Source organism: Nicotiana tomentosiformis, chromosome 6, assembly GCF_000390325.3.
Source record: "Nicotiana tomentosiformis chromosome 6, ASM39032v3, whole genome shotgun sequence".
In the NCBI taxonomy this organism is placed as follows: Eukaryota; Viridiplantae; Streptophyta; class Magnoliopsida; order Solanales; family Solanaceae; genus Nicotiana; species Nicotiana tomentosiformis.
The window spans coordinates 11319387-11331040 of record NC_090817.1 but is presented as its reverse complement, the minus strand read 5'-3'; the positions used below and the strand labels follow the sequence as shown (position 1 = coordinate 11331040).

General features: G+C 32.1%; 1 protein-coding gene across 5 annotated transcripts; it reads left to right on the top strand.

Moving 5' to 3' along the window:
* The first annotated feature begins 3769 nt into the window (after positions 1-3769).
* On the top strand, positions 3770-10834 carry LOC104103849 (zinc finger CCCH domain-containing protein 64). 5 transcript variants are annotated; one of them, XR_011408351.1, is made up of 11 exons: positions 3770-3922; positions 4083-4356; positions 5277-5401; positions 5488-5609; positions 6328-6445; positions 7107-7540; positions 7643-7928; positions 9087-9180; positions 9596-9726; positions 10071-10273; positions 10388-10834. XR_011408351.1 is itself a non-coding variant. In XM_070177107.1 (10 exons), the coding sequence occupies exons 1-10, from the start codon at positions 3848-3850 to the stop codon at positions 10197-10199; spliced, it is 1788 nt and encodes a 595-aa protein (XP_070033208.1). In that variant the 5' UTR covers positions 3770-3847; the 3' UTR covers positions 10200-10834. The 5 variants fall into 5 exon arrangements, 2 of the variants coding, with proteins under 2 accessions (XP_070033208.1, XP_070033209.1); XR_011408350.1 differs by having other exon boundaries at positions 10071-10295; XR_011408349.1 differs by having other exon boundaries at positions 10071-10307.
* Positions 10835-11654: the final 820 nt, after the last annotated feature.

The following is an 11654-nucleotide window of genomic DNA, read 5'->3' as shown; positions in this document are numbered from 1 at the left end:
TTGAAAATATTAAAACGGAGCCCTAGTTGTTAATGTGGGCTTTTTACTAATTGCGCGTGAAAATCGAATGGAGGCCTACGTGTAACATTTGCACCAGGTAGCCTATTTTAAGGGTACTATTTAAAATCTATTCAAAATTTCAAAATATTTAACATTTAGCCAAATAAGACAAACTTCGTACCTGCCCTTTTAGTTCAGATGTGTGTTTGAAGAAGAGGGCAAGCTATTACTACTGTTGCTTCTTTCAATTCCAATGTCCTAACTTCACTATTTGTATTACTTATAGCATTTAGGGGTCATCTGGTAGGTTGTATTAGGAAAAATTATACATGTATTAGCTTTGATATTATTTATTTTTTGTTTGGTAGTATTTTTCAAAATATATATTATTAATACTTGTATTAGTTGTACACCCTATTCAATATTATTCTTGACATTAGCAATATCATAATTTTTAATACATAGATAAGCATATATAAAGATAAAACTTCCCTTTCAAAACCTTTATTACACTAAATCAAACAGTCGATAATAAATAATCTCAGCATAACTAATCCCAACATTAACAATCCCAACATTACTAATACCCTTTTCCAAATGACCCGTAGTTGTATTAGAACTAGTGTTAGAACCCGCGCGATGTGCGGATAATTTGACAGAATATTAATTTTATAAAATTATATAATCTAATATATCATATTATTTTAATAAAAATTGTTTATTATTTTATGTAGTTTACAAAAATATAACAAAATCGATACAAAATCAAATGATACACATCATATAGTAATCAAATAAATTATTTATTCCTTGTTTAGTCTTTATTAAATTAGCAAGTACTTGGTACGATACATTTACCAATGTTTCTTTTTATTAACTTGTCAATTGACTTGATATTTTGATATTACTTCTCTTTTAATATAACATAAATATATTTTTTCTTATTTCGAAAATATTTTTTTAATACTTATGTTACATTGTTCAAAATTCTTCAACTGTCTGAATTTATCAATAATTTTCTTGAGTGTTATGTATTAATTAATTAATTCAAAATATAAATTTTATAAAATTATCTTTATCCCCCTCTTTTCGTACATTCTTTTCTACTATAATATTTGATTAGTTTTCTCATTTTGTATTTCACTGAAAATTTAAATAACGTAATTGTTTACTAAATTATAATTTTGAATTCATCAAAAAGTAAAAAGAGATAAACCTTTTATTATTTTTATTAAAAATATACTAATATTTTTAATAATTAATCATCTGTGTTTTATATTATCTTATGTATAATATCCTGATAGTTTCTTTATATTTTTGTATTTTTCATTATGAAATTATGAGGTCTATTTATTAATTAAAATTTTCTACATGAGAAATTTGATTAGTATATAAATATTATAAAATTATATCTATCCCCTTCCTTTCGTATATTCTTTTCTATTGTAATATTTGCTTAGTTTTCTCATTTTGTATTCCACTGAAAGTTTAAATAATGTAAAAATAATTTACTAAATTATAATTTTGAATTCGTCAAAAATTATAAAGAGATAAACATTTTATTATTTTAATAAAAAATATACTAATATTCTTAATAATTAATCATTTATGTTTTATATTATCTTATGTATAATTTCCTAATAGTTTTTTTATATTTTTGTAATTTTCATTATGAAATTATGAGTTCTATTTATTAACTAAAATTTCCTACATGAGAAATTTAATTAGTATATAAATATGATAAAATTATCTTTATCCCCCTCTTTTCGTATATTCTTTTCTATGATGATATTTGATTGGATTTCTCATTTTGTATTTCACTTAAAATTTAAATAATGTAATTTTTGTTACTAAATTATAATTTTGAATTCATCAAAAAGTATAAAGAGATGAACCTTTTATTATTTTTATAAAAAATATACTAATATTTTTAATAATTAATAATTTATGTTTTATATATAATACATTATCTTATGTATAATATCCTAATAGTTTCGTTATATTTTTGTATTTCTTATTAAGGAATTATGAGTTTTATTTATTAACTAAAATTTCCTACATGAGAAATTTAATTAGTATATAAATGTTTACTCTATCGCATATTTTTTAAATATTCTTCCTTTATGACTGTTTGATTATTATGATTCTAGTTAAGTGTATATGTACGATTTTTCTCATAATAATTCTAATTATAAGTCTTGTATTTTTATATTTTTCCATAAATTTATTTATTTTGCTTATCTAATTGTATTATCCATTACTTAATATTATTAAATTGACATAAATTCTTAATAAATTACTAGTTTAGTATAATAACTACTCCCAAATTTGAATTGAAAGTTTTTGATTTTTTTTTTAAATTTTAAAATAATTGAAAAACTCCAACTTGAAACTACTCTCCAATTTGAATTGGCAACTTTTTATTTTTTAAATTTTATTTTTAATTTTAAAATAATTTAAAACTCTAACTTTGTTGGAACTTTTTCCTAAATATCTACACTTGTCGTCTTATGGTGCCGCTTGGCGCCATATAATTATCTAATTTTATTTATATATATTAAGAAGAAATTACTCCCCAATTTTGAATTGGTAATTTTTTATTTTTGTTATTTTTATTTTAAAAATAATTTTAATACTCCAACTTGAAACTACTCCCCAATTTGAATGAGTAGTTTATTTTTTTTATATTTTTGTTCTTATAGATAATTATAAGATATCTATGTTTATTAATTAAAGTAGAGTAACTAATTAAATCAAAATTTCAATTTCAATTTTTTATTTATTATAAAGTAGTTTATTTTGCATTAACAATGTCACTTGCCTTTTTCTGGTTATGACAGTTGTATTAATATAATGCTTTTGCTTCTCCTATTCAATATAGGTAGATAGGTTTGAATTGGATTTTTTTTATTTTTTTAATTTTGATTTTAATTTAAAATAGTTTTAAAAATCTAACTTTGTCGGAGCTTTGTCCTAAAAATCTACCCTTGTCGTCTTATGGTTATGCCACTTGGCATCATATAATTATTTACTTCTCCCACATTTGAATTGGTAGTTTGTATTTTTTATTTTTTATTTTAAAATAATTTTAAAACTTCAAACTACTCCCCAATGTGAATTAGTAGTTTAATTTTTATATTTTCGTTTTTTATAGACAATTAAGATATCTATATTTGTTAATTCAAGTAGAGTAACCAATTAATTCAAAATTTAAAATTCAAAATTAAAAAAAATAGTTAAAAATGTAATTTATTTTGTCTTAACAATGCCACTTGGCTTTTTATGGTTATGACATTTATCTTAATATAGTTCTTTTGCTTCTCATATTCTATATAGAATATAGATATAGATTATATTCTATATAGATTTGCACCAGGCTACTTCTTACATTTGGTAGCCACCATTTGCACCTCTATTTAAACTGTAGTCATTTTTTAAAAAATTATTCAAATTGCAGTCATTTTGAATAAATTTTAAGCTACTCTTGCTATTTTTGTTTCTTATTTAAACCTTCAGGTATGAAATTTTGAACTGCTATAACCTAACTTTTTATCGAAAGTTTTGAAGTTTGAATTATCAAACCAGAACTTAAGATGTTCGAGTCTGTAATTAGGATTAGCCATAGTCTAAATTCAACTGAAACTACAATATAACTACGGTTTGAACTTTGAAGTTTGAAACATCAAACCCCGATGATCTAAAGAGGCTCAATTATTAAAAAGTTGTATCTTTTGGTTATTCTTAAAATAGAGTCAGCCAAAAATGGCTATTTGTGCACTTACATTTGGCCCAGTACTTGCATATTCTCGTTCTCGTTTTCTCTCAGCTCTGACAAGCAAACTCAGTCATGGCTCCTCTCAAAATTCTCCTCTGTGGTGACGTACTCGGCCGTCTCAATCAGCTATTCAAGCGCGTTTCTTCGGTTTTTCTTCTTCTCTACTCTCATTAGTTTCGACTCGAACTATATATATATATATATATATATATATATATATATACATACTCGTTCATAGCTCACTAACTCTAAATTTTGGATTTAAAAATCAACTGCTTACTGTATAGCTGAACTTGAACTCTTTCAGGTGAACAAATCAGCTGGTCCATTTGATGCTCTATTCTGCGTGGGCCAATTTTTCCCGGATTCAATTGAAGGGCTTGAGGAATTCAATGGATACATTGAAGGCCGCTCCAGTGTTCCTATACCGACCTATTTCATCGGGGACTATGGCGTCGGGTCCCCGAAAATATTGTCAGAAGTATTAAAGGACCCGAATAATCAAGGGTTTAAGATGGAGGGTTTTAGGGTATGTGAGAATTTGTTTTGGTTGAAAAGCAGTGGAAAATTTGAGCTTCATGGTAAGAACCTTAATTAGTAGTAACTCGAAAGCACACTAATTTTATGGACCAGAGGTGGGTTTAGTATTTAAATTTGATGGATTCAACTTTTATGTTCTCACTACCGAACTTATTGTACTTATGTAATTATGAGTTTAGAACTTAATATTTATTGACATATTGTGATTACCATGACATGTATATCTATAATGCATGTAAAAAAATATTGGGTTCTGTTAAATGAATAATGCATCCGCCCCTAGCCTTAGGTAGTCACGTCCAGATCAAGAGCATCGGTCCGGAGGGAATATGTGGATCTGAAATTGTATGGAATGTTCCCTTTTAACATATTCTGCTAAATTGTTAACCCGATGTTGTATTGACTTAAAGATGGTGGAAACTTGCAACATTTCCATGTTATACTGTGTGAGATGATGACGCCAAAGATTTGGAAGTTGAAAGTTGAAGCTTGTTATGAGCACGTCAAAGCATTGTACAATATAGCATATCCAAAAGGAAATCTTGTTGTGAGCACATATAAACATTGAGCAATTCATCATAATTTCGTGAAGAAGTGTATTTTTTCCCCATTGATTAAGGATTGAGGCTTAGTTGATTGACCAAGTGGCTAATGTAATTGTTGTTACTATTTCTTTTTTCCTTTTTTTTTTTTGAAAACTGCATCCAGTCCATGATAACTACCTGTTTTTCTGTTAATTTGGAATATTCCTCCAATTGTGAGATTAGAATCTCACCAAAGAGCAAGTGTCTATGCTTATATCTGATGTCTCTATCGTGAATTAGAGAGACTAAAGAAGTTAGGATTTCATATCATGTCTCTTATCGAATTACTGTTTTCTTGGTCCCTGGTGTATGACTGAAAAATGCTTTTGGACTTTGTGTTTGATGTGATATCTGATTTATACTGTACTCATGATTAGGGTTATCTGTGGCATACTTATCTGGTAGGCGATCTCCAACTGGAGCTCAGTTTGGAACATACAGTCAAGACGATGTTGATGCTTTGAGGGCTTTAGCGGAGGATCCGGGAACAGTTGACATATTTCTTACATATCCTTTGTTTTTATATTGATCACCCTCTTTTTCTGCATCTGACCACTCCATACAATGTCTTTGATTTCCTTAATCAACAACACTAATGAATGGCCCAGTGGAGTCACGAATGGAGTGACATCAAATATTCCTTCAGAAATTTCTGATTCATCTGATAGTGATCCCACAGTGTCAGAATTAGTAGCTGAGATTAAGCCTCGGTAAGTGATCATATTTTTACAAAGTGCAGTTCGCTTATTGAATATATTGTTCGTGGGCAATCAAGTTCTTTGTTCATGAGTTTCGTTTCAACTTTTCTTCACTACCTCTAGAGAAGAAAATTTGAATCTTTAAAATCTGGAACCAATAGCTATGTGGCATTTCTCATTAAAAAGTATTGTGTGCTACAAAATCAATTGTATGTATGTACTATAGGCTGCCACTTCCTCTTTTATGAGATTCTGCTTATTTTCCTTATCCATTAATAGTGCAAGCTTCATCCAGACCTAGGCTGGGATGGCAGTACATAGTTAATTTGAGGTGATATGTGTCATGACCTTCGTAATTTCTGGCTTGAACTAGCAAATCTTTTCCAAGAGTTTTTTTCACAGTGGATGTGTTTATCGTTGATTTACTTAGGCTTCACCTAAAGTAAAATTAAGCTGTTGGGATTAGCATTTGGCAGTCAGCTTACTGAATGTCAATTTGAAAAAAATAAGTAAAATTTCTTAAGATTTATTTCCTCGTTGTTGGAGAATTCACAATGTTCTGTTAATGTGAATGCTATAACAGCCACTATCCTGTGTGCATGTCTTGAGTGGTGGTAAACAATATTTTTTCTGTTGCTTTCTAGTTCTTTCTTCGTTTGAATGAACCAGTACTTTTCATTTAGATCTATACTTTGTTGCCCTATAAATCTATAAATTGTACCGCTGGTAGGTATCATGTTGCAGGAACTATGGGTGTATACTTTGATCGTCAACCATATGCTAATGTTGATGCTCTACACGTAACTCGCTTTCTGGGCTTAGCTCCTGTTGGAAACAAAGATAAACAGGTATTACAACCTTTGATATTTGATTTAAATTTCCTACTTCTGAAACTTATCTCTGCTTCCTAAGCAGTTCTATTATATATTGAGAATGTTTTACCAAACATTATTATTTCTCTAGTTTCAGTGGCTGTGTCACCCTTTAACACACAGATACTCTCTCTCTCTCTCTCTCTCTCTCTCTCATTCCTTTGCAACACAGTTTAACGTTTAGGGTCAAACATGTTGATTATGTGCATATTCTCAAAATGCTATAGTAAAACTCTTAAGATTTAAAATTCTTATGTAGTTTGCAATTTTTCAAATGTCATTATCAGAAATTAATTGAGGTAAGTAATAGATCTCAAAAACTAGAAGTTTCCTAGAATTTTACACTTATCCTTCAATGGGCAGACAAGTCTTTGACAAACTGAGAGGCTTCTGCTGTCAAATGCTGGACTTGATATCACTGTAACAATGACAACTAAAACCTTAATCTCAACTAGTTGATATTGTGCAAATGTTTCCTCTGCTTCTATTGTGTTGTGTTCTTAGCTTATAGCTAAGTCTGCATTCATTCCAAGAGATTATGGGTCTTTAAAGAAAACTTCTCTCCGTATGATTTTAGGTCTACCTCATCCCTTTTGTATCATTTTGAATCCTCATTTTATGCATGAATACTTCGCAGAAATTTATTCATGCAATATCCCCCACTCCGGCATCAACTATGTCGAAACCTGAGCTTAGGGCAAAGCCACCAAACACTACTTCATCTCCATATACCAATGTTGACAAAGCAGTCCCACCCGATGGAGCAACGAAGAGGCCCGGTGATAGTACGTCTGAGTCACAGTATTGGAGATATGATGTATCTCAGAAAAGGCAGAAACATGGAGATGGTAATGGTGACAGACTCTGCTTTAAATTCGTCTCTTCTGGCTCTTGTCCAAGAGAGAAGTGCCACTTTAGGCATGATGAAGAAGCTATGCAGCAGTACTCAAGAGGTGTGTGTTTTGACTTTCTCAACAAGGGAAAATGTGAAAGAGGTCCCAATTGCAACTTCAAGCATAGTTTGCAGGAAGAAGGTGGCAGATCAGCTACTGGTGCAGCAAGCTCTCACAGGTGGATATTTATCGAACTACTACTTGTTTTTTCGTGATGACTTTGCTGTTGTCAGTTTCTGTGCCTTCATAAATACTTCCTATTTCTTTCGCTGTTTTTCAGGTCAAGAGAATGTTGGTTTTGTTTGTCAAGTCCGAATGTTGAGTCACATCTCATCACTAGTGTTGGAGAATATTACTACTGTGCACTTGCTAAAGGACCTTTATTACCAGATCATGCACTGATTATGCCCATTGAACATATGCCCAATACGTTATCTCTTTCACAAGAATGTGAAAAGGAATTGGAACATCTTCAAAACAGCTTCAGAGCTTACTTCAAAAGGCAAGGGAAGGAAGCAATTTTTTTCGAGTGGGCATTTAAACGAGGAATTCATGCCAATCTTCAGGTGTGGAAAAATTTGCAAATAATGTATTGTGATGATGTATCCCTGTGTTACTGATTATTTAAAAAATAAGATATGTCTGTATTACCATCTTTGAAACTGTCGCTAAAAGTTTGTTTATTAGCATAACTTAATTTTAATTTATTTGCTTTTTGTTGTCTACTTTCATAGGATATGGTAGCAGTTTAACCAATATTTCAGACAAACTTGAATTCTTGTTTTCTTTATGTATCAAGTACCGCAGTTTTCCAAGCATATTTCAGTGGGCATAAGGTGTTGCAGTAGCTTGTACTGACAGAAAAAGGTGTTGCGTTGCAGCTCGTACATGTATTGTTCTATTTGAGATCTACGGCTTTAGGAACTCTGAGTAAACACAAAACCTTTCCTGAGTACTGGGTTTGATTAGAAAACCTTCCATAGAGTGCCATTGCTTGATCGTTTTCTCTCAATATTCAGTTCTTTGTGAAAGAGCTGTCGGTGTTCATCACTCGCAGAGAGGCATACACCATGAGGCACAAACATTACCTAACTGGAATTAGTATTTATATTTTGAAGTACGAGTGAGAGATCAAATTGAATGAAAAATGTAAGCAAATTACCAGAAAGCTTAAAATCTGCACGGGAAATTAAACCCCATTCAAACCTTAAAGGCTACATGACAATGGAACAGGCCCTTGCTTTTCACATTTTGCAAAAGATTGTACATATTCATGCACTTTCTTTGTGCTCTTTTGTTTGAATTAAATACTTATTGGTTTGAAAAGGAAAAAAAGAGAGAAAATGCTCTGTTTGTGGAAACTGATTAAAGCTTGAGTACGATTTACCCAACTGGTGGTTAAGAAGAAAGACTCAGTCAAGGATCATGTGGCTGACACTCGTCATGTGAGGCTTACATCAAAGACACCCAAAGAGGCAGAGCCTTAAAAAACATAGACATGCCTTAACTTACACCTTTTAGAAGTATGTGTTTAATTTTACACATTGGGGCAAATTGCAGCTGCCTTGCCTTAATGGCTCAATCTCCTTTTTTAACATTGATGAATGATGCACAATTATGTAATTGTTATTCTCATTTCACAGTTCGTTTGTCCATTATTCCTTCATCTTTATTACCACTTATTTTCCATTTATCTTAATCTCCACTCTTTGTGTATCTTGTAGGTTGTTCCTATTCCCTCGTCCAGGGCATCTTTGGTTCAAGATATTTTTAACTTGGCTGCTGAAAAATTGGGATTCAAATTTACCATAATTAAGGGTATGGTTAATGACTTCTGTATTGCACAAGGCCATGGAGTCAGAATCCCTGCCCCATTCCCCAACCAGATAATAGAAGAAAACTGGTAAAGGACTTGATCAAAAAAAGAAAACTGGTAAAGGTAGAGACATTAGAACAGTGGAAAACAGCAGCTCAACTCTGTATTCATGCCTCAGCCTTGGCTATTCTTCGTTGTCCTTTAATGCATCATCACTGCAGATGCTCAAAATTCTAAACTTCTGTTTTTCCCATTGTATCCTTTTCTCCTCTGTTCTCTGTTAATTGGAAATGTGGGTTAGCATGGTTATGGACGAAACTCTCATGGATTTACAAAGTCATAGTTTGTCTCGTGTGGGAGGGTGAGAACAGTTCAGTTTAGAGATGACATTCATGTGGTGTTTTCTTTTTACTGCAGAAGGAAGACAAGCGTTGCGGACCCAGTTTGACAGAAGTTGCAGCTTATTTTATGTTGAAGTTCCTGGAGGTGGTATTTTGTCACATGTTGTGGAGGAGAATGAGAAATTCCCAGTTCAATTTGGTCGTGAGGTAAGATGTTTGTATATACCTGACAAGGGAGGATAGCCTAGTGTAAAGAGGAGGAGAATTGGCCCTCCACCTCGACCAATGAGGTTGGAGTTTCGAGTCACCAAGGGAGCGGGGGGGGGGGGAATAGGATGTAAAAGCATGTAACTGAAATGTTTATATATATATATCTGGCAGAATGCACTTCCATATAAATTTTACCTAGGTTGATCGTGCAATCATCCCCTTATCTAATAATGTATCATGTAGTTAAATTTTTTGACAGTTGACGCTTAGTTTGCTTCCACTTTATGCAAAATATGTTTTAACAACTGTAATTTGCTGTGTTTTGCATGAATGTGTCACAGGTTTTGGCAGGCTTGCTAAATGTGGCAGATAGAGCTGATTGGAGAAATTGTAAGGATAGCAAAGAAGAAGAAATTAAAATGGTCGAGAGATTCAAGAGTGGATTTCAAGAATATGATCCAAATCAATAGGATATTGAAGAAAGATGCAACACGAGAGCTTTTCCTCGTGTTCTTCACCTAACGCAACGTAGCATTTCCTTGAGGTTCTCTTTGCTCCCGGCTTGGGTATAATTGCAAGTATTTGCAGTTCTTCAAGCTCATGTGCTTGCATTATGGTTGAACAGTGATCTGATTATCTGAAAACATTTTTGCCACAGGAAATGATGCAAATGTTAACCGGATAGTAACTGCATATATTTAGACAGCAACATTAGTTCAACGATTTGGTGTTATACCGAGTAATTCTGCACCTATTATGGGACTTTGGTCTACTTGCATAATGGACATTGGCCAAGTTGCTGCTAGGAGGTATAGCAGTTCAATTTTTATGTATGCTATATGTGTACACTCAGCTTGTCAGTTAGGCTATTGAGATAGTTGGACAAAACGTCGCAGAGCAGAACCATCCACTGTATGAATGGATCATGTATGAGCTTGTGAGTTTGTTTGCAACTGTTTGAGATAAGATGCAATTTTAACTTTTTTGTCCAATGGATTTGGTTCTTATTTGTTAGAAACATTACAAACTTTATTGATGGGACTGATATCATGTTAACTGGTTCACCAGAATAAAGTTTTATGTATTGTAACAAGAGTTCTTTCCATTCTGGTGTGAGTTAAAAATCTTGGAAGGCAAAAGAATGAATTGCTGCTAAGATCTTGTAGTACAGAAGTCTTTGCCACTCTGCGGAACATGTTTACTCCTACTATCACTTGTGTTTAAGAGCATTGTCTGTATATAATTTGGCAAAGAACTCACGGCGATCTCTGAGAAAATCACACGACTGCTCCTGAAACCGTTTTAGAAGTCAGATTGAATTTCCAATTGGTAGTTGGAAAACCTTTGAAAGGCGGTACGAAAAGAGGGGTAGACCAGGGAACGTACCGCTCGTCGTGGAGTAGATACCGCATCCAACCAAGTCTTTGACCAGGGAACGGGAGAATTTCCACTACTGCTCTTCTTATATGTCGTACCCCCAATCCTCCTTTATACGAAGTCATCATAACATATACATCAAATCAAGATCAAATAAATGATTGTCCATCCCTTCTTTATACTCGTCTATTCCTCGATCACTATATATGCCATACAATATACTCTAAATTCTCATTGTCGAGGGAAGTGAATCAACAAATGCATGCAAGGAGGGATGTAATTCAAGAGGTGTAGTTCATCTAAACATTCATCTATCTATATTATATTAAAAGCACGAAGGCCCTTAGCGAAATATCGTTCGCTTTTTTTTTACCCTTGATAAATTGATTTCATACTAGACAAAATAGTCTTTTAATTATTTTCCTAATATTTAGGAATATAGATATTTATTATTTCCCTAATACTTAGGATTTCAAAATCAACTAAATTTTTTATATTAAATCTTCCTTATTTGAGCTATGTAATATAATAAATTTGTAACAAACATA

Excerpts from the sequence above, each read along its gene's own strand:
- LOC104103849 (XM_070177107.1), top strand. The coding sequence starts at position 3,848 with ATGGCTCCTCTCAAAATTCTCCTCTGTGGTGACGTACTCGGCCGTCTC. Across the intron at positions 5,402-5,487 it reads CGGGAACAGTTGACATATTT|AACACTAATGAATGGCCCAG; the intron begins CTTACATATCCT and ends TCCTTAATCAAC. Across the intron at positions 7,541-7,642 it reads GGTGCAGCAAGCTCTCACAG|GTCAAGAGAATGTTGGTTTT; the intron begins GTGGATATTTAT and ends GCTGTTTTTCAG.